The 27,543-nt window shown below is 45.1% G+C and overlaps 1 protein-coding gene across 2 annotated transcripts in view; it reads right to left on the bottom strand.

Moving 5' to 3' along the window:
* Positions 1 to 27,543, bottom strand: part of CEP89 (centrosomal protein 89) — a 73,097-nt gene that overhangs the window by 30,525 nt on the left and 15,029 nt on the right. The window contains exons 5-13 of one of the 2 annotated variants that reach the window (XM_019810438.2): positions 22,830 to 22,932; positions 18,576 to 18,604; positions 17,312 to 17,354; positions 15,635 to 15,853; positions 13,894 to 14,039; positions 6,896 to 6,946; positions 6,648 to 6,731; positions 4,599 to 4,702; positions 742 to 857 (exon numbers count right to left, since the gene is read on the bottom strand). In XM_019810438.2, the coding sequence (XP_019665997.2) occupies positions 742 to 857; positions 4,599 to 4,702; positions 6,648 to 6,731; positions 6,896 to 6,946; positions 13,894 to 14,039; positions 15,635 to 15,853; positions 17,312 to 17,354; positions 18,576 to 18,604; positions 22,830 to 22,932 (895 nt within the window). The remainder of the gene's footprint in view (positions 1 to 741; positions 858 to 4,598; positions 4,703 to 6,647; positions 6,732 to 6,895; positions 6,947 to 13,893; positions 14,040 to 15,634; positions 15,854 to 17,311; positions 17,355 to 18,575; positions 18,605 to 22,829; positions 22,933 to 27,543) is intronic. The other variant, XM_002929732.4, reaches the window with a different exon arrangement.

The following is a 27,543-nucleotide window of genomic DNA, read 5'->3' as shown; positions in this document are numbered from 1 at the left end:
ACTGAGCCACCCAGGTGCCCCAGACACTCTCACTTTTCCACATGAGCTGGCTCATGGAAACAAATGAACTTTCAGCCCAATAACTCCAGCAGCAGCACAGGCTTTCGTGCCCGGGTGTTAAGGGCAGTCATCAAATAATCACGAGCAGAAGGGAAGACAGAAAGTAGGGCTTACACTTACATTCTGTCCTCCTGTGCTAGATCATTCTTCACTGAAAAAGACAAGTCAGTAAAGCAAAAGGAAGAAAATGCCACTCCCTTCTGTGCTCATGAATTTGGGGTTTGACCAAAGTGGAAGAAATGTCTCAATTTGGCCCACTTCAAAGCCCATGGCCACATGCTGTGAGGCTTCTAAGGGCAGGGAGGGACACTCATTTACTCACAGAACAAACATTCAGGAACCAAGCTTGGCGTGGTTTCATTTATTCAACCCCCCCCGATTTTTTCCACTTACGTGGCACTAGGCCCCCCACACCCAGTCCTGCTGACTCTACTGGCGTCATCTACACCCACCTTGTACGATGTAGAGTAACCGGAAAGACACAGTAAGTCTAAGAGAAAGCAGTCAATGCGTTATGGGTAACACTGGATACGTTGTAACACAAACGGCTGCCTTTCAGTAAAGAGGAACACATTCTAGACAAGGTGATTTCCTCCATTTGTGATTTGAAGGCGGTCCCTACCAGCAGCAGGCTGCGGGGTGGGGGTGCCAGTGTCAAATGATGCTGGACAGACAGCTCACCTTCCTGGAGACGCTCCTGCTGGGTGTCCTTGACTTTTCTCTGCTGAATTTCCAGCTGCTCTATCAACAACTTGTTTTCCTCTAAAACCAGTTCTGCCTGAGTCTGAAGCTGACGCCTACAATTGATTTACAAAATTAAATACTGCCACTCAGGTACTGGATGATTACAGGGACACTCCAGAGTCTAAAAGAGAGCAATGGATGTGCAGCAGGTCACGAATATCTGGATAAGTTTTAACGCTAAACACGTCATTTGCACAGTTAATCTGACCATTCGCATTAAGGAGGGGGGTGGGAGGACAGCAATAAAGACTGCATTATGAACTGCTTCAATAACTTTTTAAAATGTAATGTGTCAAACATATACAGAAGCAGAAAAGAATTGGATAATAGACTTCCACGTACAAAACACAACACCCAGCTTGAACAATTGCCAGATGGCCAATCTTGTTTCACATATGAGGTCCTAATCCTGGGGCTCCTGGGTGGCTCAGTTGGTTGAGTGACTGCCTTCGACTCAGGTCATGATCCCAGGGTCCTGGGATCGAGTCTCACATCAGCCTCCCTGCTCAGTGGGCAGTCTGCTTCTCCCTCTCCCTCTGCCGCTCCCACTGCTTGTGCTCTCCTGCTCTGTCAAATAAATAAATAAATAAAATCTTTTAAAAAAATAAAATAAAGCTCCAATCCTGACACCCACTGGATTATTCTGAAGCCAGTAGGAAATTAGAAGAATTTAGAAAGTTCCTGTTTTTATTTTTACTTTTTTAAAGATTTTATTTATTTATTTGACAGAGAAAGAGGCAGCCAGTGAGAAAGGGAACACAAGCAGGGGGAGTGGGAGAGGAAGAAGCAGGCTCCCAGCGGAGCAGAGAGCCTGATGCGGGGCTTGAGCCCAGAAGGCCGGGACCACACCCTGAGCAGAAAGCAGACACTTAACGACTAAGCCACCCAGGCATCCCAGAAAGTTCCTCTTTTAACTGAGAAGAACTCCCTTATAATCAGCAGCATATCTGCCCCCAAAACAATGACTTTGTGAAAAGCCCCTGGCTGATTTCTTAAGCTATACTAAGCACTAAAACTGCCCTTTCCTCNTGAGCCCAGAAGGCTGGGACCACACCCTGAGCAGAAAGCAGACACTTAATGACTAAGCCACCCAGACATCCCAGAAAGTTCCTCTTTTAACTGAGAAGAACTCCCTTATAATCAGCAGCATATCTGCCCCCCAAACAATGACTTTGTGAAAAGCCCCTGGCTGATTTCTTAAGCTATACTAAGCACTAAAACTGCCCTTTCCTCACAGGGAGTGCAAAGTCAATCCTGGCCCAGCCCAAACTTCATGATCAAAAATTCCAATTAGAATGAGCTAAAGGCGCCTTTAGAAATCTGGTTAAATGCTAACCATTCAAAGCAAATGGTAAACCAGTAAATTATCACAATTTTTCACTTTGAACTCAAAAAGGGAGGTGGAGGAAGGAGAGAAAAATGATGAAAGGAGTTGAGCTACAGCAACAACCTGACTCCAACAGCGCACTGGCTCCCGGCCCGGGCTGGGCTGCTGACACCCCTGCGGAGGATGGGGAGGGAGCTATCCTGCTGTCAGGGGCGGGAGCCCACCAGGGCTGGCCTGCCCCGGCCTCCTCATTCCCGCCTCACACACACTAGCTCCACTTCCTCCTTTTTACACTTTGGACTTTTTTTTTTTTTTTTTTAAAATTTTTTTTTTTTTTTTGGGGGAGAGAAAGAGAGGGCAGGGGGGGGGAGGGGGCCCCNGGAGGGGCAGAGGGAGAGGGAAAGAAGCAGGTTCCCCGCTGAGCTGAGAGCCTGATGGCCTGGCTGGATCCCAGGACTCTGAGATCATGACCTGAGCCAAAGGCAGACGCTTAACCAAATGAGCCACCCAGGCGCCCCTGCACTGTGGACTTTCTTAGGACTTCCTTTCTTCCTCCCTCCCTTCCTCCTTTCTTTCTTCCTCCCCTCTTTTCTTCTTCCCCTCCCACCATTCCTTCCACCTTTTCTCTTTTTTAAATGAAAGGGGTTCTATTTCTTAAACAAAAAAAAAAAGTTAAAGCCTCACATTCAGTTTAATACTCCCTACCATTTTATGGGTAGAGACACTGAGGCCCTTTAAGCATGAGGTATCCCAGTGATCAGAGGAAGTCAGGAAAAGAAATACAGAGTCTAGTTGCTGTCCAGAAGTTCAAGGAGAAATTACGTGAAACTGAGGGGACAGCTTTGACTCAAGTGTAAAGCTGGTGTGCCCGAGTATCTGGGCACCCACACCTGTGCAGTGAGTTTGGAGTAAGGGGGAGGATGGCTGGGGCACGTGCTCAAGAGGCACCACACAGACCTAGTGGCTCCCCACCCCCAGCACGGGCCACCACACTAGAGCAGGGTGCCAAGTGCAAACCCAAAGAAACAGCATGGGGGACACTGTGCACCGGTGGATTTGAAAGTAAGGTCTTTCTTTTCTTTCTTACAGAGAAGTAAACGGTTTAACTGGCATTTATATAGAAGGTTAGAGGAAGGATCTGAGATCTCAGTTTTCTGGAGGGCTCTTGGAAGCATTCTAACCAACCTGCTTTCCAGGGCTTGTGGGGAAGCTCGCTAGGAGTCAGAAGAAAACCCAAGTTCAACAGGGGAAGCCACAGTGCCCTAAAATCCAGTAGCTACCCAGCTACTGTCACATCAGTGACCATCACAGCAGGGAGAACCCACCTAACGGTAGGAATGCTATTGGCTCCTATTCCAAATTCCTGGACATCACACATGGAAAACATTTTAATTTTGTCCAGTTAAGACATGTTAAAAGTTACTAAATATAACATAGCTACCCAAGGATTAAAAGATTGATCTGAATAGTTTGTGCTTGGATATTCCTTTCGACTTTTTTTTTTTTTTTGTAGTTTAAAGATTTTATTTATTTATTTGACAGCAAAAGACAGCCAGCAAGAGAGGGAACACAAGCAGGGGGAGTGGGAGAGAAAGAAGCAGGCTCCCAGCAGAGCAGGGAGCCCGACACCGGGCTCAATCCCAGGACCCTGGGATCACGCCCTGAGCCGAAGGCAGACGCTTAACGACGAGCCACGCAGGCGCCCCTGCCTTTTGACTTTCTAAGACGTTTAGTTTCTCCTATTGGTTGACTAGCCATCTGTTGCCACTGTGCTGACGAGCAGGACCTGGCCTTGCCCTTGAGGAGCTCATCAAGGAGGACAGGTGAGACAGACAGGGAGACACCCAGGGAGGCAGATCATGGCAGGTACGAGGACAGGGCGTGGGTCTAGGGCTGTGTCAGAAGCTGAGACAAGGGAGCAATGAACTCTGCCTTCAGGGAGTGCTACTGACCAGGACAATTCAATCAGGGCCATGTGAGCAGGGCCTGATGGGTGAGTAAGAGCGCAGAAGGGGCGCTCTGGGGCGAGGCAGCTGCAGCCCGACGCAGTGAGGCCACACTCAGCTGTCAGGGCAGACGGAAGCTAGCTGTACAGAGCCCCATCCTGAGCTTCCTGTTCTAAAGCCCTGGGAACAGTCCCAGGGGGGCAAAAAGGATGTGGCTCAACAGGTTTGGGATGAGAAAACTGCCCTAGAGAAATACAACCTCAGAAAATAAAAATGGGGAGCGTAGATGGATTTCGGGTTCAAAAACCTATTTAGAATTTTAGAATAGTTTACTACATTGTCATTGTACCTTATTAATTTCTTTACTACACTTTCATTGTATCTTACTGATTTCTTAGAAACGTTCCCTGAAAATATTTTAGGTAAAAAAAGAAAATGGATTTGACGATTTCATAAAGTTTATTCCTATTATGGTGTTTTCTTTTGAGTTAGCAAAATACCAGAAACCCAGCATCACTTGCCATTCCTCACTGGTAGCAGGACTACTCTTCGTTAACTCTCGGTGCAATTCTTCATTTTCTTTCACCACTTCCTGGACTCGCACCCTGAACGTCCTCATTTCCTCCTGAAATGAAATGGAGGTGAACTGTAACGCGCACACGCCCGAGGCACCGTCTTAGCCTTCCAGCAAAGTCTCCCGGGACGGCAGGTACCAGCTCCGGGTACCTGGCCGCAAGGAGCTCCCGGGCTGCTGAGCAACCAGGAGACAACCACGATGCTGAGTACAAGGGACAGAGAGCCTCAGGTCTGAAATGCTCCATTCCTGACTTGATAACCATTTTTCTGTAAGTGCCAAATACTTAGGTAAGAAAGAAAATATAAGGGCAGGTCAAAAAGAAAAGCAGAGATGCCTATGAACACTGCAATCTGTCCTTTGTTTAGAGACTTTGGAGGATGAATTGGAGCTTTTTAGAGAAATGTAAGAACTTTTCATCCTAAGTAAAGCCCCCGTGGAGTAGAAGGAGTCAGTGTGGGTAAGGCTGGGAGTCTCCTGATTTTGCCCCGTTGTGATCACGAGAGAGCCTCTCCCCCATGAAGCCACCAGACAGGACAGCTCCTCCGGCATCAGCAGGACTGAGGACTGCCCTGGGGTCTGCTTTCGCCTCCTACACACTGTTAGTGGCACTCCTGCTTTCCTCAGCCAGCCCTCAGCGGGCTTCCCTGTCTTGTGCTGGCCTTTAGTGAGAACCTTAGCTGCCAATGTTTATTCTCGGATGATTCTAAATATTCTTCCCCCAGCTACTAGACATTTATGCTTATACCTGTTTAGCTTAACAATGCCAAGGAGCTTCTCTTTTACCTTTCGGAGCAGACACACTCCCCAGTGGCTGACAGCTCTTTTACAGAACGGGGCTCAGGCAAACCAAAGCCAGCAGGCCAGCTGCTTGTTTTGTAAATAAAGTTTTATTGGAACACAGCCGCACCCATTCATTTGCTGTCTATAGCTGCTTTCTTGCCACCACCACAGAGCCGACGAGTTGCAAACAGGGGCCGCATGGCCCGCAAAGCCTAAAATATTTACTAAATGGCCATTTGCAAAAAATGTTTCCTGACCCCTGTTTTAGAAGGAGCGCCAAATTAATTTGTTAATTATTTGGCTTGATAGTTAATCAACTAGTGTAAGATTAATTCACTCTCTTACAAAGTTAAGTATCCAACAGAAAATCTAGAAGAAAAGGTTCAAAACCGCATCACGTGGACCATGTACGTGGGATAGTGTAACAACGGCAGGCTGCGGGACTTAACAGATCCTTCCAGCCAGAGAGCCCAGGAAACCCAAACTGTTCTCTTTGGATCCTTCCAATTCCAGAGATCTCTGGCCACTCACAGGAGCAGCACGGAAAGGATGGGGCATACCTATCACACCCGCTAGCACTGTTCGCCTGTGTAATGAGAGTGAGCTCTGCTGCCAGAGGCCATTCCCACGAAACAGGGGGAACAAGGCAGAATCGTCAAAAACCTGGCGCCCTCACCACTACCAACAGAACCCGACTTCCCTGGGGTCAGCTCTTCAGAGAATTAGGAAGCGTTTAAGTCTGCCTAAAACATTGCCGGCTTGCTACCTCCCCGTGTCCTCCTGAGTGTCCCTTCTCCAGCAGAGTTTGCAGCTGCAGAGCACCAGGAAAGGAGCTGTCCGTCTGGACCCCAAAAGCCCAGCCCACATGGGGCTGCCTGCCTGGGACATCTGGGCTTCCGGTGGAGCACCAGCCCATCCGTCCACACCTCTCCCATCTATCCCAATGCACCCTCCGGCTCCACTGATCCCTCCCTCCCTGCCTCCTTCCTTCTTTTTCTCCTTTCTTCTCTCCCACCCACCTGTACCATTACGCTCCTTTCTTTCTTTTCTTTCCTTCCTTCCTTCCCTCCTCCCTCCCTTCCTCCGTTTCTCCCTTCCTCCAACATTTGAGTACAGAGTAGATGTTGGGCATCCCTATCTTTAAAATGTTTCTTTAAAGTTTGAAACAGTCTTATTTTTTATAAACCTTGTCCTGAGACGTCTGCCAGCCTACCTGAAGGGTGGCATTGAGCTCATCCTTCTCCTTCATTCGGTCTTCATAGGCCAGTAACAAGGGTGACAGGTACTTTATGTCCAACTGAACATAATGGAATAAAGAAGGTTAACTTAGGTCTTACATCTGAACACAACCAGTACATTTTTTAAAAGCTAAGAAAATGTACTTCATTTGGAATGGTTTTTAATAGCTATTCAATTATAGCCCAGAAAATATGGGCCTGAAATTAAGTAACTTTTACTTACCAACCAGGGTGGTGTTGGGCCCTTTGATGGGAGGCCATCAGTATTTAAAGTCTAAGAAAAAAACACATAGTGAAAGCAAATTAAACAATGCTTCCTCTGAAAGTTCAGGCCTTATTCTTTTTTTTTTTTATTAAGTTTTTAATTTTAATTCCAGTGTAGTTAACATACAGTATTATATTAGTTTCAGGTGGACAATATAGTGTGATTCAACAATTCTACACATGACTCAGAGCTCATCATCATACATGTGCTCTTAATCCCCTTCACCTGTTTCACCCATCCCCCCACCCCTCTGGAAACCACCAGATTGTTCTCTATAGTTAAAAGTCTGGTTTTTGGTTTGTCTCTTTTTTCCCTTTGCTTGTTTTGTTTCTTAAATTCCACATGAGTGAAATCATATGGTATTTGTCTTTCTCTGCCTGACTTAATTTGCTTAGCATCATTATACCCTCTAGCTCCATCCATGTCATTGCAAATAAGCCTTAGATATTCCTATTCCAGATCGGGCATCAGCAATCTATGAACGTATATCTATATCTATATATCTATATCTAGGTGTGGATATATATGACACCAATTTTTTTCTGAAATGTTGAGACTAATTTGAAGATATACTGCCCCCCTTCCTTGAAATACTTCAGTGTGCATTTCCTAAAAACAAATATTCATTTACTCACCCAAAGTAACATCATAAAAACCAGGAAATCAACACTGCTGCAATACTATATTCTAATCTAGACTATGTTCACATTTTGCCTATTTTCCCACTAATGTCCTTTTCTGGTCAAAGATCCAATCCAGTATTCTATGTTGCATTTAGTGTTGTCAAGTCTTTTCAGTCTTTTTAAATCTGGAACATATCTAGTTATTGTTTACTCAATGCTGAACTCTTGGAATGTTACATGTAGGGGGTCTGGATTTTGTTGTCTTCTTTTAAAGAGTGAGGGGTTTTTTCTTCTTCTTCTTTGTAGGCTCTTACGTTATTCATGGATCGACCTGATGCTTTTGAGGCTCGCTTTTTACCTGGTGAGGGTGGGTCTGTAGTGACGTTTACGGAGAGGCTAGGTTAGCCAGCTACTAAGGCCCGGTCCCTCTGGGCTCCTGCCCTGCGACACCAGACTGTCTACGGGCTGAAAGCGGAGGCAAACGTAAGGCTCACCTATTCATCTTTCTCCTGCCTGAGGTCACTGTGCTGCCTGCTCTCTGTAAATAGCAGTAGTATGTGTTCTGTCTAGTTTTTGACTTGTTTACAGTAAGAGGCAAACCTGGTGGCAATTACTCCATCAGGCCTAGAAGCCACAGCCCTGATGGAATAATTCTTTCTTCAAGAACAACTTTCTAACACATTCACCTTAAATCCATCTCATCACTCATTCATTCAGCAGTAAGAACTCTCTAAGTCGTTATGGACATGACAACACAATGGTTTTCCAGGATTTTATGGTCTAACAACAGATCAACGTCTTCTCACACAAATGAACACAATACACTACACACAAAAATACAGTACAGGGTAGAATGTTCTAGCTGCCTTAAGAGCACAAGAAACAAAAGTCTGCAATGACTTAGAGATCATATCTGACTGGAGTGATCAGGGGAGGCGGTCACGGAGTAGGAGGCATTTGCACAGGGCAGAATGGTGTGGGAGAGCAGTGGCCTGTCACCGGGCCTGCCTGTCTGTATCCTTTTTAAAGAGAACTGGTTCACCCACAGCCCTGCAGGAGGCCCTGGCCTAGGAAGCTTGTTTTAGGACTTTTTTTTTTTTTGCTGTGGTTAAAAAAACATCATGCTGTATGAAAGAAGTCAGTCGCAAAAGACCACATGTTGTATGATCTTGTTGACGTGAAATGTTCAGAACAGGCAAATCCATTGAGACAGAAAGTAGCTTAGTGGTTGCAGGAGCCAGTGCCGATGGTGGGGGGAAATGGGGAGGGACGGGACCGCTAACAGGTAGGAAATTTCTTGTTGCGATGAACTTGTTCTATAACTGACTGCAGTGAGGGTTGCCGATTCTGTGAGGACAGTAAAAATCACTGAACTGTGCACTTCAAGTGGGTGAAGTGAATATGTGAATTCCATCTCAATGTTGTTATTTGAAAATTTAAACTTAAGTCCTACTTTAAAATCAGAAGCTCGTGAAGCTGCCCTGAATTCCCAGGAGCCACGTAAGAACAGGTGTGCCCCTGGCTTCCCACCTCGATCCTAGCAGGGGCCAGTCAGCTGTGTATCCTGACACGTCAGAGTCCCGTCTCCACACCCTGCCCCCCGCCCCCCCGCCATCCCTCACTTGCACCACTCTCTAAGGGCAAGGACCTGACCTGCTGGCCTCTTGTTGTTCCTCACAGTGGTTTGCTCGGGGAGTTTATTGAACTGAATTTTCAATACCTCTCCTAAAGTAAAAACTAGTCTGCTTACACTGTGAAAGCATTCCCACCCCCAACCTAAGTACACACCCATCACCTCACATACTTACCTTTTAAAACAACAACAACAACAACAACATTTAAATTCTACTCTCTTAGCAAATTTCAATTATACAATACAGCACGATCAACAATCATGTTTTGGGTTTTTTTTTAATTTTATTTATTTATTTGACAGAGAGAGACAGCCAGCGAGAGAGGGAACACAAGCAGGGGGAGTGGGAGAGGAAGAAGCAGGCTCCCAGAATGCCGGGATCACGCCCTGAGCCGGAGGCAGACGCTTAACCACTGCGCCACCCAGGCGCCCCAACAATGTTTTACATTAATCCTCAGATCTTACTCATAACTCAAAGTGCGAACCCCAGCCTCTCCCTATTTCCCTCCACCCCCCAGCCCATGGCAGCCACCACCCTACTGCTTCTTTAAGTCTGACTTTTTTTTTAAGATTCCACATATAAGTGATACTATGCCGTATTTGTCTGTCTTTGTCTGTCTTATTTCACTTAGCAGATTCCCTCCAAGTTCATCCATATTGTTGCAAATGACTGTACTACCTTCTAAGGCTGAGTAATAGTCCAGTGTATGTATATACGCCACCTTACATACACGTCAATCACATTTTTGTATATACATCACATTTTCTTTATCCATTCAGCGCTGGCAGACACGTGGGCTGTTTCCATACCTTGGCTACTGTAAATAATGCTTCAATGAACATACAAGTACAGACATCTCTTCAAGATAGTGACCTTGTTTCCTCTGGACATCTACCCAGAAGTGGAATTGCTCAATATATGGTAGTTCTGTTTCTCATTTCTTGAGGAACCTCCATACTGTCCCCATACCGGGGCTGCACCAGCTGGCATTCCCACTGATAGTGCGCGAGGGGTCCTTTTCTCCACACCCTCACCAACACTTGTTATTTCTTCTCTTTTTAATAACAGACATGCTAGTGGGTATGAGGTGCCAGCTAACTATGATTTTAATTTGTATTTCCCTGATTGGTGATGTTGAGTACCTGTTGGTTATCTGTATGTCTTCTCTGGAAAAATGGCTATTTAGGTCTGCTGCCCATTTTTAAATTGAGTTATTTATTTTTGTGCTATTGAATTGTAGGAGTTCCTTGTATTTTTTGGATATGAATCCATTACTGGACATGTGGTTTGCAAATATTCTCTCCCCTTCGATAGGCTGCCTTTTCATTTTGATGATGGTTACCTTTGCTGAGAGGTTTGATGTAGCCCCACTGGTTTATTTTTGCTTTCCTAGCCATCGCTTTTGGTGTCAAATCCAAAAGTCACCACCAAGACTGATGTCAAGTGGCGCCTCAGTGGTTCAGTTAGTCAGGTGTCTGCCTTTGGCTCAGTTCTTGGTGCCAGGGTCCTGGAATTGAGCCCTGTGGCGGGCTCCCTGCTCAGCGGGGAGTCTGCTTCTCCTTCTGCCTCTGCCATCAGCCCTGCCGCCCCCTGCCCTCCCCCCCCCCCCCCCCCCGCCACTGGTGCTTGCTTGCTCTTAAAAAAAAAAAAAAAAAAAGACTGATGTCAAGGAGTTTTAGGATTTCAGGTCTTACACCCAAGTCCTTAATTCATTTCAAGTTGATTTTTGGGTGCAGGGTAAGACAGGGGTCCAATTTCATTCTTTTGCATGTGGACATCTAGATTTTCCATTAATTATTGAGGAGGCTGTCTTTTCCTCTTACTACATTTTTGGCTCCTTTGTCAAAAATAAATTGAGCATATATACATGGGTTTATTTCTGGGCTTTCAATTCTGTTCCATTGGTCTATGTGTTTGTTTTTATGCCAACACCATACTGTTTTGATTACTATGGCTTTGTAATAGCTTAAAATCAGGAAGTGTGAGGTCTCCAGCTTTGTTCTTCTTTCTCAAGATTGCTTTGGCTATTCAGGGTCTTTTGTGATTCCAAACAAATTTTAGAACTGTTTTATCTATTTCTGTGAAAAATGCCATTGGAATTTTGAAAGGCATTGCACTGAATACATAGATTGCTTTGAGTAGTATGGACAATTTAACAATATTAATTCTTTCTGATCTATGAGCACAGAAAATCTTTCCATTTATTTGTGTCTTCTTCGATTTCTTTCATCAGTGTTTTATGGTTTTTTGGTGTACAGATCTTTTATCTCCATTGTAGATTTACTCCCAAGTATTTTATTCTTTTTGATGCTATTATAAATGAGATTTTTAAAAATTCCTCTTTCCTATAGTTTGTTTTTAGTGTCTAGAAACACAACTGATTTTTGTATATTGATTTTGTATCCTGCAAATTTGCTGGGTTCATTTATTAGTTCTCTTATGTGTTTTATTATTAACTTGCTTCTTCATTTTACCTTAGAGAAGTCCCTTTAAGGGCCGTTTAGTGGTGATGAACTCCTCCAGCTTATGCTTGTCTGGAAAAAACTCTGTCCTTCATTTTGGAAGGATGGCTTTGACAGGTAGAGTATTCTTGGTTGGCAGTTTGTTTTTGTTTTTGTTTTTAGCACTTTGAATATACCAGCTACTCCCTTCGGGCCTGCAAAGTTTCTGCTTAAAAATCTGATAGTCCTGTGGGAGTTCCTTTGTATGTAATAAGTTGTTTTTCTCTTGCTGCTTTTAAGATTCTTTCCTTGTCTCTAACTTTTGACAATTTAATTATAATGTGTTTTGATGTGGGAGTCTTTGGGTTTCTCTTATTTGGAACTCTCTGAACTTCCTAGATCTGGATGTCTGTTTCTTTCCCCAGGTAAGGGAAATTTGTAGCCCTTACTTTTTTTTTTATTATAATAATATTTTATTATATTATGTAAGTCACCATACAGTACATCCCTAGTTTTTGACGTAAAGTTCCATGATTCATTAGTTGAGTATAACACCTAGTGCACCATGTAATACGTGCCCTCCTTACTACCCATCACCAGCCTATCCCATTCCCCCACCCCCCTCCCCTCTGAAGCCCTGTTTCTCAGAGTCCGTAGTCTCTCATGCTTCATTCCCCCTTCTGATTACCCCCCTTTCTTTATCCCTTTTTTCTCCTACCGATCTTCCTAGTTCTTATGTTCCATAGATGAGAGAAACCATATGATAAATGTCTTTCTCTGCTTGACTTATTTCACTAGCATTATCTCTTCCAGTGCCGTCCATGTTGCAGCAAATGTTGAGAAATCATTCTTTTTGAGCTGAGTAATATTCCATTGTATATATGGACCACATCTTCTTAATCCAGTCATCTGTTGAAGGGCATCTCGGCTCCTTGCATGATTTAACTACTGTGGACAATGCTGCTATGAACACTGGGGTGCATATGGCCCTTCTCTTCAATACGTCTGTATCTTTGGGGTAAATACCCAGTAGTGTATCCCTTACTTCTTAAATAAACTTTCTGCCCCTTTCTCAAATCTCCTCCTTCTGGGACCCCTGTAATCCACTTGATAGTGGCCCATTATTCTTTTTCAGTTTCTTTCTGCTTCTCTGGGCAGATGAATTCCACTGCTCTGTCTTCAATTCATGGATTCTTTCTTCCACTTGCTCTAGTTTGTTGTTGAACTCCTCTGTTGAATTTTTCAGTTCAGGTACTATAGTCTTCAGCTCTATGATTTCTGTTTGGTACTTTTTAATGTTTCTATCTGTTGAAATTCCACTTGGTTCATGTCCTCTTGACCTCGGTGAGCATCTTCATGACTGTTATTTTGAACTCTCTATCACGTAAATCACTTATGTGTCCTTCATTAAAATCAGTTTCTCATCTTTTTGTTTGGAACACACTCCCTTTTTCCTGCAGCATTTTCCTTGACTCTGTTGGTACCTTAGGAAAACAGCCTACCTCTCCCAGTTTTGACAGACTGGTCTCACATAAGAGGTGAGACTCATCAATCAGTCCAGCCTGGTTGCCTCTCAAACACCTGTGATTGTCTAAGCCACTGTCTTCGTTCTTAGTGGCTCCCAGTAGTTGAGGGTGTACCGAGACTCGTTAATTTCCCAAAAAGGAAGACTGTCTTCAGCACCTACATGCAGGCTGATTGGACACCAGACCTCAGGCAGCAGCTGGAAAGTATGCAGTCAAATCCCTTCCAGGGAAAAAGTAAGAAATGGGTGTTTTTGCTTGCTCCCCCTGCGCTGAACCCACTGTGGGAATCGTGAACTCAGGTCCCATTGGCTATGATAGCTAGATGATTTGGGGGGGGGCCTGTGAAAATTAGTCTGCTTTCTTTCCAAAGTTGGTACACCAACAATCAACAGCTATACCCTTGAGGAACAGGACTAAGAATGGAGCTGATGACATGGAACTTTTACACCTTAACTTTATATACTTCATTGTCCCCAGTCTTTTGTTGTTGTTATTGTTTGGTTGGTTTCTTTTTTTTTTTTTTCTTTTACAAGGAGTCTTTATTGCTTTGATTTTGATAAAGGGGAAAGGGAAGGAAGGGACAAAAGGAGGACATAGAAAGTCCCCAGAAAGACTTTTTTTTTTTTTTTACACCAAATAATAGCAAATATGAACCCTTCAAGATTAGAAGTCAATTCAACAGTAAAGCCTAAAAAAATCAGAAAACTGATATTTTAAAATTAAGAACATTACCTCTTCCGTGGACAAATGCCTGAATTTTGTCTGATATCTGCTCAATTCTACATTCAAACGATGGACAGTCATTTTTAACCCATCATTTTCATCCACCAGTTCTTGAGCTTGTTTTCTTAGATAAAGTAGTTCAGGCGCATCAACTACTGAAAAAAAATTTAATATTAGAAGAACTTACACCAAATTGATCAAGATTTTATGTAAATTGCCAATCATCTGATCTTTTTTCCCTTTCGGGCTCATAAAGCCAATAGAAGACAGATGTATAAATATTAATGAATAAAAGTGACTAAGTTTTTTTAATGCTGAATAGTCAACAGTGTTTTGGAAGTTTGTACACGTACAATTAAAGTAAAATGAATATTTTATGTTGGAAAGAAAAAGTCATTGTTTCAGATGATAGACAGTAAATGCCTGGAAAGTCATATAAAATAAATGGAAAATGTATTAGATCTAAAAACTTTCCCATAGAATAGTAATGTCCTATTAGAAAACATCACAGAAAATAGATTCAAAAAAGCAATAGCACAAATAATATAAAGTTGTAGAAATAAATGTGCCTAAGACACGAAATACACAGAGTCTGTATGAAGAAAACTACAATGCTTTTCTTAAGGTCATAATATAAGACTAATATAAACAGATCAATGTACAGAGAAAACATCAGTGAATATTTATATAACCTTAGTGTTAAAAAGGACTTGACCAAGAGCCTAAGTCATAAAAGAAAAAATATCCTATATTTAGCTGAATTATCAACAGAGAAACCATTATATACATGAAAAAGGGCCAACATCCCTAACATGTAAAGAGCTACTACAAATCAATAAGAAAAAAAAAATCAAGGTATCTTTTTTTTTTTTAAAGGATTCCTTTTCTTTAAAAAAAAAATTTTTTTTTAAAGATTTATTTGTCAGAGTGACAGAGAGAAAGAGAGAGCACAAGCAGGGAGGGCGGCAGACAGAGGGAGAAGCAGGCTCCCCACTGAGCAAGGACCCTGATGTGGGACTCATATCCAGGACCCTGGGATCATGACCTTAGCCGAAGGCAGATGTTTAACAGACTGAGCCACCCAGGCGTCCCAGTATCTCAATTTAAAATGGGAAAACTTATGAAAGAGAAAGAAAATGACCTGCAAAGGTATGAAAAAAAAAATACTCAAGCTCACCAATAGTAAAATAAATACAAATAAAATTAAAATAGGATTTCCTCCCTGACCTTTTTGCCTGTCAAATTAATAAGGAAAATGTAATCCTCGTCACTGCTAAATATGTGGAGAAAGAAGAACTTTTTAAAAAGGTTTATTTATTTATTTTAGAGAGACAGAGAGAGAGCGTGTGCGTATGCGGGAGCTGGGGTGTGGGGATGGGGCAGAGGGAGAGAGAGAATCTCAAGCAGACTCCACGCAGAGCAAGAGCCCGAGTGGGGCTTGATCTCACGAAGAGGCATTTTTATATGCTGTTCACGGGGATAAGAAACTGATATGAAATGTACATAAGATACTATGCTAAGCATAAAGAACCAAAAGAAGTACTGGAATTTCTTTAGCATAATAATACTGCTATAGCAGATAAAATCAAATTTTAACAAGAGTAGTAATGAAAGAACCTGAAATATTACAATACAATATCAACATTAACAAGCAAATATTACAACATAAAACACTAGCTTTCAAATAAATAAGAAAATTAGTGAATTCTTGCTTGTTCCTTTAATAAAAGAACTGTGTAGCTGTCCCCACCTTCTTGAGGAGATGCTTTCTCAGCCTCTTTCAACTTTCGATTTTCTTTTTCTGTTCTTTTCAGTTTTAATTGTAGGTCTTTCATTGCTTGTCTTACTAGGTTAAGTTCAAGAGTAAGGGTTTGATTTGCATTGCTTAGAAGCAAATTTTTGTCTTTTAATTCCTTGAACTCTTCTCTGGTTATTTCTATAAATCTTTGCCGTGCTCTACCAGTTATATCTGGAAGGTACAGAGAAAAAGGTTTTAAATATTGATTTTTACAATTTTACATCAAAATCATAAGACACTTTATTTAAAAAACAAACAAACAAACAACCCACACGAGTCACTTCTTCATGTCAGGTGTCATGCTAGGTCCTTCGGTCCCTGCAAAGAGAACGGCCTGCACGGGCAAGAGCGGCTGGTCGGCTGAGGCTACAGTAGCCACGGGGAAAGAGGTGGTGGAGGGAGAGGCCAGAGCCCAGGGAGGCCCTTGCACGTCATGACACGGAAAGCGGAGGCTCAGTCCTGCAGGCCACCAGGAGCCAGAGAAGGCTTTTACCAAGAGGTGTGAAAAGGAAGAGGCTCTACTCTCAGATGAGCCCCTGAGGCTAACAGTGAAGAAAGTGAATGAGAATGAAGCCCAGCCCAGAGGCAGGGAGGCCAGGCGGAGGCCCCCAGAGTGGGAGCAGAGAGGAAGGGACAGATGAATAGGACGCAGAGGCTAAACCCCGACAGGGCCCAGCAGGTGACTGGGTGTGGGCAGCGAGGGAGGGGCAAATCCAGCAGGCCTACAGACACCTGTGGTTTGGAAGACACTTAGCCCAACAAGGAACACAAATGCCACAGGGAAGGCAAGCTCAGTTTAGAACAGGGCCGGGCTCTGAAGGCGGCCTCTGCTGGAGACACGGAGCAGCTGTGGGCATCAGGGAGAGGAGAAACCAGAGGTCACAAAGGATTTTAAGAAGGAGTTTTAGGAAGAGAGATTGGAGGAGAACAGAGAACGATGTTCCATGGGGAGATACGCTCACAGAGGTCAAGGGAGATAAGGACCACAGTGGGCTCCTCAGCCAGGGCCAGCCTCGGAATGAAGGTGAAGGCGGAAGCAGAGCTCCTGGGGGCAGACCAGGGTGGGAGGGCTGGTGGCCCCAGACAGTGGATTGGCCCACAGCCCGGGGGGCAGGCAAGGGCTAGCAGAAGGACCGGGGGCTCCAGATAGCGTCCCCGGCCCCTGATACATCATATCCAATCCCTAGGACATGAAAGGGTAGTCTAAGAAATGAGGACCTCCGCAGCTCCACTGAATACAAGAGGGGAACTTGGAGGCGTTCCAGAAAGAAAACATTTGAGATTGAAGATGGAAGCAACGGCCTAAAATATGCCAGGAGGGGTCAGCTAGAAAAGGTGGGAGTGCTTCCTGGCATAGGCCTGGCCCCCATTTGCAGACACTGGCCTCCCGGTGTCTGAGCACATCCCATGGGGACATCCATCCACCAGTGACTGTGTGAATGTTCAGACCTTCTCTTTTAGAGCAAAGGTAGAAATTCCACAAGTGCCTCTTCTTCCCAGTTTCAGTCATGGGACAGAAGCAACTGTCTTTACAGGGGGAAAAAGTGGCCTTTATTTTAGATCAGAGGATTCTGGGCATTCTCCAAAGTTATAAACTTTTCATCATAATTAAATTCAAAAGCCAAATACCTGGGGCAGGTGGAGGCTTTTCACATAATGGTGCTTTTTCATCCTAGGGAAGAAAAAACATGAGCAATGAATTAAGCATCTTAGCATCTTCTAAAAGGAGACTGGCATGAGCAGCTGGGCCGTTGTATACCAAATATTTAAATACACGTGTCTCTCTTCCCTTTGGCTCTTGTACTTCTTAGTCTGCTCTAGCTTTAGAAACTCTAATATCCGTTGTTTCTTTTAACTGAAACTTAAACGTGGTCTTGCCCTTCTGGTGGCTTCTCCGAGGCATAAAAGAAGTCCTGTTCAGGCTTTCTTCCTGACTTTTTGCCTGTGAGTTCAGCCACTGTTTTCGCACGTAGGTCTCACGACGGACAGGCCGTCAGTTCATGTTCGAAAGCAGAGACAGGACTGCAGGAGCAGAGCAGAGACGCACAAAGCAAACTCTAACTGGGCTTTTCTTCCTTGGGACAGGCAAAAAGACCCCATACGCCATAGAGAAGCCCATTTCTAAGTGTTGAGAAAAGAATATAATCTTCCTTCTCAACCCAAAGGTTAGAGGAAAGAGAAGGCTTTGAACTTCTGTTCATTTTTCCATTAGACAGCATTCATTCTTCCATTACCTATCGGTCTGATACTAAGTTTCTAATTTCTGCTGAAAAAGTAGATAAGGTTATAAATGAATTTTCTCAGTAGACTGAGAAATCTTTTAAATTTTTAAATTCTATGACATCGCAGGATTAGAACTTAAGTTAAAATTATTTCCGTGTTTGCCAAAAAAGGGAAAAAACTATTTCCACATTTGCAAATTTGTTACAGTCTATTCATTCTGCAAACTATATATGTGATTTCTAACCACTCGATATGCTACATTCATTTTTAAACTACGGAAAATCTGAGTTTCTTCATGTTCCAAAAGTATTTTATTTTACTATTTCTTTTTTAGAGAGAGCACGCAGGCGCACGCGCACACACGCAGTTGGTGGGGGGGGGGGTAGGAGCAGAAGGAGAGGGAGAGAATTTTAAGCAGACTCCGTGCTTAGGGTGGAGCCCAATGCAGGGCTCGATCTCACCACCCTGAGATCATGACCTGAGCCAAAATCAAGAGTCAGATACTTAACTGAGCCACCCAGGTGCCCCTCAAAAGTATTTTTTAAAAAATTTAATGGGAAAGGACTCTTAAGGGAAGGTGTCCCCCCCTCTCAAAAATCACAAAAATTTTTTAAATTATGGCAGAAATTCTACTTATTGAGCAAATTGGTTTTTAAAAAGCACATCTTACCTTTAAATTCAGAACAGAATGTTTACCACCTGATTAAAAAAAGAGAGAGAGAGGGAAACTTTTTTAAAGCAGATAAAGACATCTGACAACTCAGAAGAGCATGATCATAGGAACTTGCCTTCTAGTGATGACCTGAACAAGGCCTGGGGTGGGGACAGCCTTCACCAGCTGGTCCGGCCAAGGCAGGGGGCCTGACTGAATTGCTCATCTGTCTTCTGTTAATTTTGGAGCACTTCCAGTGGTTCCCATGATTACAGAACCAGGGCCAAGTCCTTGGGAGTGACTCTGAGCCCTCCCTTCCTTTCCAACATGGCCCTCTCCCCTATTCCCCCAATGTGCCCCAAATGTACCATCCGCTGTTCCCCAGAAGTACCGAGGCTCCACTCCTCTCTGCCTAGAAGTAGCATCTGACCTGGTCAGATAGTTGTTCTTTGAAGCAAACCATCTTGGCAATACAAATGCAAACAAATCTCGCCCAGTTACTCTCCATTTACAAATACATATTCTATTCGGGATGAAGGCACTCCTTGAGGAGGGTAATCTTATGCCCTAGTGTGCCTTGTGCCCTTTGTCATAGTGAAAAGTTGGCTGTTGTTAGTTTCTAGTCAGTTTACAGAGCAGAAATAACTGGACGAAAATAAATTAGAAACAAACACACAAAACCAACAGAATTCAGAAAGACAGACAAAAATGCCTAAAGATACATAAAAGATTGTAAATCTACCTCCTGGTTCATTACAATTGCCAACACTTGAACAAAAGCACTGAAGAAATTATTTTTGACCAAAATGTCACCTTGCCCCACTACCTGTAACTAAACGTCTGAGCAAATGTCCTGGGGCAGTCTAGACTGGCGCACCCAATGAAATCCTGCCTCGTCCTTCTGAATCCGGCCTGACGAAGCCTTGTCTACCTGCCACCTTCTCTAGCTGGGAATGTTGACCACTCTCCTGGTCTTTGTGCTGCTTCTGCCATCCTCCTCGGCACCCTGGACTACAGCTCCCCATCTGCACGTCCTCCCCTGCAACCGGAATGTGAGGGGAGGGGCCCGTGGTTCCGTCATCTCTGGCACATAGTAGGTGAGCATCTGATGAGCAAATGTTTAAACTGATACAAAAAGATTCTGCATTTTTAATAACCGTTGCAATAATCTTGCTTTGGTGTCTTCCAATTCTGCATCAGACCTACTGCCGTCATATTTAACGGACTCTTCGATGCCTCCCCCTTTAAATTCTGCACAAGACAAAGCTGGGGAAGGGCAGGGGATTCATGAAGAAGAATGGCAAAATGCTGCCAGGGGTAGAGGGTAGGTGGCGGGTACATGGGAGCTCCATTGACCATTTTCTCTACTTTTATATGTTTGAAAGGTCTCATGATAAAATGTTTCTAAAAGGGCAATTCCCCTATTTTCCCAAAGAAAATCATCATCTTCATTGTAGCTAAGTCACCAACTTTCAGAAAAAAGAGCCAGAATTGGCATCACCCAAGTTCACTTTGGTACTTAGTGTATGTACTGTACACTGGGCTCTGGGTAGCTATTTTTTTTCCTGTTTTCTCATTGATCATTTCTCAAAAACATTTCCAGACTCCTCACCCTTCTCATTTGTACAGTCTGTCAGGCAAGTGGTATAAACTATTCAAATAACAGCAAAGTCTCCCATCCTGGGCCCCCTGCTGTGTACAAGATGCCATGCTAGGCACTACCCCCATCCTCCTAGAAAAGCCACACCACATGAGCACAGTCTTGCTGTCAAAAATGCAAATAATACAGATAAGTCAAAACTCCCGCATGATCATAAGCCTCTGAACCTTTCCCCTCCCAAGAGGTAACCATGGTTAGCAATTAGGTATGTTTCCTTTCAGATAAATTTGAACATAGAAAACTTAAGGAAGTCAAACACACAACCCCTCCTTCCACCTCCTTTATATATAATAGACAGTAGTGGGTAGGGAGGGAGAAGAGCATGTGCAAAGGCCCAGGGGCAGAAGGGAACATCATGTGATTGAAGAACTAAACACAGGAGTGACTAGAAAATAGCCAGCAGGGGCAGGCCCAGCAGGTCTCATAGGCTACGGGAAACCAGTGAAGAGATCTAAGTAAAAATGGTGTGGGGGAGCAATCCTGTGTGGACGGCTCCTGAGAAGCCACGTAAGATGAAGCCAGAAACCATCCACTGTGTCTGTCGGGATGAAGGTCAGCAGCTCAGGGAGTCATGGAGACAGAGCCCACTGAAGTGCAGTGCGTCAAGGAGACACCGTCAAATGAGGGCAGGGAGGAGGTGTGTAGAGAGCGGTCTTTCGCCCACCTGGACTACGGAGGAGGCCGAGAAAGCACAGTAGGGTAGGAGGGCATGACTGGGATCAGAGGAAGGCAGGGGACAGCAGCTCTGACCAGTGGACTGGCATCTCGACCAAACGATGTCAGCGTCCGGTCTTGGCCGGTTATCGCTAGGGCGCAGGACGGCGCACGTGGCTCGCAGGGCTTCACAGCCTTGGCCTTTAGACAAGAATTATCGGCCAGCATCTGTGGAGGGTGGTGTGATTTCCACTGAGACAGAATTTAATCTGATGAGGGGTGCACTCAGACTGAGCTCCTCCGGGGTTAAGTAACTTAGCCAAGCCTCTCACTACCTGGAAATGACAGCGCCAAGAACCAAACCACTGCAAGCCGGAGATTCTCATGTGTTGTCCAAGGATCACCCACAGTACACTTTCCAAAGTGCCTGTTAAGAACACAGACCTCGGGCCCCAGCCACTGCATGAGAATTTGGGGCTGGGGTGGGGCCTTTTGCACAAATGTCCAGAGGCTTTTAATGCCCACCCCAAAGCAAAAACCACCGCAGGACCTGGACGACTCTGCAACCGTGTGCTCCAGGCTCCTGTTAGCACGTGTGCCTCTCAGCTGCAAATCCACCTGAGCGGCCCACCGCGTACCTGCACTACCGGCACCGCGCCAGGGGTGCAATGATGAGCTGCATCAGCAGAGGGCGCCCGAGAGACACGGAGGGGAACGGGGCCGGGGTGCCTCATCCCAGGACTGTCTCCATCCCTCTCTGTCCTTACTGCTCTTCCTCTTCCCCTCCCTCCTTCCCTTTCTCTAAGTGGCCAGCCAGCACTTCCCCATGGTGGCTTCTTCTGGCACACCCCTGGAGAGGGTGGCTTTCTGGTGAGTTCTGTTAGCACAACACAGCTAACTTCTCCACTAGCCAGTGGGCCACAGGGACACCATTCCCAGCGTTGCATCTGGGCCTTGGGTGACCCTCCAAATGTGTTTTCCCTTGGGTGCCCTACAAGTGCATTAACTGTAGGGGAGCGGCTCTTCCCTCTCTCTGCTACGGCTGTCTCCTCTAGACTTCTCTCTAGCCCTTCACAGGCAACCCTGTGATAGTTGATGATTCTTTATGTTAAGCTTTCCCTGTTCAGATCACCATGTGCTTTCTGTCTCCTCATTGGATTCTGACTCACGACAACACATCAGGCCACAGGCAGCATAGATGTTAGAAAGCGGATGAACATGTATAAACCCAGGGAGATATTCAGGGTGTAAGAGAAGAGGCAGGTAACAAAATGATGTGTATGTTACACCTGCATACATTCTAAATTGTTAAATTATCTATGACAGTACAATTATGTGCACTTATGTATTTCTGCATTTCAGGTTTTTTTTTTTTTTTACAGTGAGAAAGTATTACTTCTGTAATTAAAAAAGATACATTTTTTACATGAATTTAATATTCATATAGATTTTCCCACAGGAATAGAACATGTCACCTAACCAGCTGGTGTTTTCTGGTTCAGGTATTACGGGGCTGGCATTCTGTTTTCCAATCAGTCCCTGTGAGCCCGAGCAACTCGGAGGGTCCCGACAAAGCAGCTATTGGTGCCCACTGTGTGCTGGGTGTCCTTCTCACCTGTACATGGAAGCCACCTCCTAGGAAACGGACAACTGTTCTGGAGCCGGGGGGGGAGGAGCGCGTAGAGCGCACAGCCTGAGCCATAATCCTCCTGCTGACGTGTCCTCCCACGGCTGACAGAACGGACTCCAGAGTGAGCACCTGATACGTCAAAGACAACCTAACATCCAGGCAAGCGGCCACGGACTAACTTCTCTCCAGTGAAAACTGAATTCAGGAATATTCCATCTTACAATCACAGAACCATGGTGTGGCACTACACTGGCTATATGTTCAAAAAAATAACCAATATTTATTGCCACAAAATGCTTTTATATTAAAGAAAAAAATTTTTTTTTACCTTTTTCTTGTGTATGTTGCGTTGTAAGAGGCGAGCCTGGAAACCCGTCCTGCTCAGAAATATTTTCGTCATCTTCACTGTCCAACCCATGTGACAGTGGAACCTTTTCATTACAAAAGACAAAAGAACATGTGATAAATGCTATCTGTATTAATTTCCTCCTACCAAACTCAAATGTCTTATTCCCTACCTCCTCCACGGCCACCTGCCACTGAGGCACAAAAGGACTACACGCAGGGCTGGATGAAACCTCAGGTCCTTCCAGAAAAGCCTGGCAGCAAAGGTGATGCTGTCCAAGCTACGCTTAGGCCACAGAGAACTCTGCATCCCACCCACGCCACCTGGGCTGCATGCCTTCCTCGGTCCTATCAGGGACCAGCCCAGGAAAGGCGGCTGCATCTAGCCCGCTTGGCACAGCCCCCAGGACCACTCTAGCTGGGTGCTGATGCTGTGTTAGTCATTGCTACGTGGGCCAGGAACCGCTGAGCTGCCCCGGGGAGAAGCCTCATCCAGGTCACTGTGTGGGCTCGAAGTCTGTCAGGTCTGCTATGTTTGCTGGTTGTGTGAATTCACTGGAACTGTTGTTTCCTGAGGGAATGGAACCCTCCCCGCCACTGTCTGTAGGTATCCTGAATGGTGGCAGGGCTGCAGAACTGTCCCTTACGGACCTCTCTGTGAGGAGCCTGAGACAGTCCCACTGGGGCAGAGGCTGTCTGAGGGGAAGAACAGTGAACCATGTCTTGTACAATAAGCCATGACTGGCACTCTCTGGGCCGGTGTCCTTTCTGCTATCCTGACTCTTCAGTAAAGTCTTGCTTCTGTGATCAGGGGGCTTTGCTGTGCTGTGGGCAGGGGGAGGGCCATTTCCCAGGCTGACAGAGAAGTGGCCGCACTGACTGGCAAGACATCCACCAGAAGGGGTGTTTCCAAGCCAAGAGCTAAGGCTGTTAGGCCCACAGGGCTCTGGGAACAGGGCTTCAGGGTGACCCCGCTCAGGAGGGCGCACAGGTCTCCCACTCTACTTAGCTTCCAAAGGAAGAAACAAGAAATGACTTCTTGGCTTTTATCTCCTGGGAACCAACTACCTGGCTCACCCTGTCAGAGATCTATTAAGTGACTACCATCAAGGAAATGGGAAAGTGCTAAGGGCCCTGGAGTATCACTCTCTCTGCTCGTCTCCGAGGGCGAAGGCTGAGCCCACATGGGCCCTGGATTGTACCTGTGCCACACGCCGGTGTCTAGGCGCCGTACAGGCCCACCGGAAACATGTCCATGTACACATGGCTGTTTACAGCACACTGTTCCAAAGGGCGCCAGACAAAACAAGCCAATATCCAGCATCAGTAAAACGAGGAAGTCCCCGAACGGTAGCGCTGCACAGTGGGCCACTGTCAGCAGGGACAGTGAACCAAGCACTGCGACACCCTAAGACCTTCAAAGGTTCCAAATAATACAGGCTGTCCTGACTAAAATCACAGTTTTCAGAGTAGGCAAAACTAAGGTGATTTTCCAAGAGCTAATCAGCTCTGGGAGTCGGGGCAGTGGTGAACTCTGGGGAAGCAGTGACCTCTTCTCCGTCACAAAGGGAACCAACCGGGGTACTAGTAATGTCATTTTTCTTTTTAATTTGGGTGGTAGCTGCTTTATAAAATTTCACCGAGCTGTATATTTATGGTCTACGTATCTCTGTGTATAGTTAATACACTCATTAATAAGCCTCAAGAATTTGTGACCACAAAACCTAAAAACTTCTCTAATTTAAAAGTTTGAATTTGGGGCACCTGGGTGGCTCAGTCAGTTCAGAGCCTGCTTTTGGCTCAGGTCGTGATCCCAAGGTCCTGGGCTCGAGCCCCGCATCGGGCTCCCTGCTCATGGGGAGCCTGCTTCTCCCTCTCCTCCCTGCTCACACTCTCTCTCGCTATCTTTCTCTCTCTCAAATAAATAAATAGAATCTGTAAAAAAATTAGGGGCGCCTGGGTGGCTCAGTCGTTAAGTGTCTGACTTCAGCTCAGGGCGTGATCCCGGCATTATGGGATCGAGCCCCACATCAAGCTTCTCCGCTGGAAGCCTGCTTCTTCCTCTCCCACTCCCCCTGCTTGTGTTCCCTCTCTCGCTGCCTGTCTCTCTCTGTCAAATAAATAAATAAAATCTTTAAAAAAAAAAAAAAAAAGAATCTTTAAAAAAACAAAAGTTTGAATTTAAAACATTTTTTAAACTGCCAGATACTTCTGAATATAAAAATTACCTTGGTAATGCAAACAAAACCTGTCTGGATATTGAAGAAAGGGAAGGATGAAGCAGGCCAAACAGGCTGCAGCGTGGACATGTGAGATGCTGGGAATAGCCTGTCCTCACGTGCCCATGGCACCTGTGCCAGACTCCTTCACGCTCTTCCTGGGTGGTCTAGCACCCCAGATTTTAAAGAGGAAAATGTACATGCTATAATCACTAGGGTGATTTTAGGTGGGGAAGAAAGGTATAATTTTCAACCTAGTAGAGGGAAAGAAATCAAACTGAAAAAAATCATCAATTCAAAGAAAGACCAAAAAAACAAACAAACAAAAAAAACCAATAAGGGGAGAAATAGAAAAACTGAAGTTGACAAGATTAAACTCAAATATATCCACATACACCTTAAATATAAAAAGACTAAGCGCTTCAGTAAAAAGACAAAGGAAAAGTTTGTCAAACCTAGTTAACAAAAAACTACATGCTCCAGTGATAAATGGAGGAGTGGTGTGGTATGTGAATTATATCTCAGTGAACTTGTTTTAAAAAACGATATGCTCTTTACAAGACACAGATAAACATGAGGGTAGAGAAAGGTTGAAATTAAAGGATGGAAAAAAACCAGACCATACAAATATCAAACAGAAGAAACATGGAAAATGTCATACAAAATAGATGTTAAAGCCAAACACATTTTTAGAGATAAAAAGGCTCACTTCAGAGTGACAAAATATCCAATTTACCAGGAAGATACAGTTTTAAACGTGTACACACCTAACAATGTGGCTGGATGCAAAGGAACACATGTTCTGGGATTTCATGCATATAAAGTTCAAAAACACGCACAAGTGATCGGTGATGTCAGAAACCTTCTATTACTTGGAGGAGAAAGCCTGCCAACACAGCAGGGAAGCCGCCAAGTGTGGATTCTCGTGGCTTCCAGGGTGAGGCAGCTGGGAGACCGACTATCGGGTGGAGTCCCCACTATTCCTTGGCCACCAGCAGAGATTAACCCCAATGACACAGGGCCGGGACCAGGGGGCATGGCCCCCTTCCTGGATGGCACGCCTCACAACAAGCATGCTTAGAACAGAACCCCACCCCTGATGCATCACACGGCCATCTGCGGTGTAACGGGAATGTCCAGCTAGCGCCACCTTGGGGTAAAGTCAAGGCAAGAGGGTGGTAAGAATTTGCAGTGAACAAGAACTAACACCAGTTTTCTAGTTTTGCTTTGTTTTTAAGTAGGCTCCATGCCCAACGTGGGGCTCAAACTCACGACCCTGAGATCAAGAGTCGTATGTTCCTGCAGACTAAGCCAGGCAAATGCTCCCAAAACTAACTCTGATGTGCAAGGTAGAAGGACCACCGGAGGTCCAACGCCGGGTCTGGGGATCCATGTTTCCTCACCTGCTGCACGGAGGAGAGCCCACCCTGGAAGACGGCAGAGCTCACTCTCTAGGTGGCTTCCGCATATTGGCTGCAGTGACAACTTGTTGCCCTCCTTGCTATCCTGGCCTTCTACTGCTCCCGAAGGGGGTGAGGCTCCCGCAGAGGTGCTAGTACTGGCGGAGCAGAGTCAATACTCTCCACGCACAGAGACTGGAGGGGGCATTTCTCTCTGCACCTGGACGTGGACTTGCAAACGCAGAGACCACAGGAGTCAGGCCACCGCAGGCACCCTGCACTCCCCTCCTTTCTCCCTTGCTAAGAGATTCCTGATTTTGTTTGGTGCAAATGGACTCAGCCCCAGGATATGACCCGTGGGAATCCTCTTCCCCTTAGCCAGTGACTAGTCAAGGGATGACCATGTGACCAATGAGACTCCTGCTGGGAGGCTTCTGGAAAAAAACGTTCTCCCTAAAAGAACAATGAGAAGGCCCTTGCCCCACTTCTTCCTTTCTGCTTTGGGATCAGGACCGGCTGCACCCACTGGTGACCATGAGGAGGAGGCCAAGGGGATGCCAGGCACCAGCCTTTGATAGGCAGCTGAAACAATATTAGAATCTCCTGCCTTTTGGCTTTGTTAGGTCAGAGAGTTAAAGGTCTATTCTTTAAAACTTATGCTTGTTTATTCCGTTTTTACAGCCAAAAAACAAAAAACCACCACCCCAAAACAGATGTCAAAGTGACCAGAGAGGCTTCCCCCGGAGAGAAGAGGACTGGAATAGGAACGGCAGGTTTCAGGACAAGCTTGTGCTTTAGTTCACTATCCAAAGATTTTATAAGAAACATGTATTCATGCATTTACCTGTGTAACAAAAAGAAAAATGTAAAGAAACTGGAAACTATGGAGACAGAAAGGAGACATTCCTAATCCTTGAGAGTAGCAGAAGAATGTCCACTATTTCTTGGCCTCCAGAAGATTCTAGAGAGCACTGGATTACCCCTGCATGAATGGTTCCTCTCTGGGTCTCCACCCAAGCACATGGCAAATATCAGTTTGTTGGCGGGTGGTTGGATGAATACATGAACAAGTGAGCGA

This window comes from Ailuropoda melanoleuca, chromosome 12 (genome assembly GCF_002007445.2).
Source record: "Ailuropoda melanoleuca isolate Jingjing chromosome 12, ASM200744v2, whole genome shotgun sequence".
In the NCBI taxonomy this organism is placed as follows: Eukaryota; Metazoa; Chordata; class Mammalia; order Carnivora; family Ursidae; genus Ailuropoda; species Ailuropoda melanoleuca.
The sequence above is the reverse complement of the archived record's forward strand: the minus strand, read 5'-3'. Positions and strand labels throughout refer to the sequence as shown.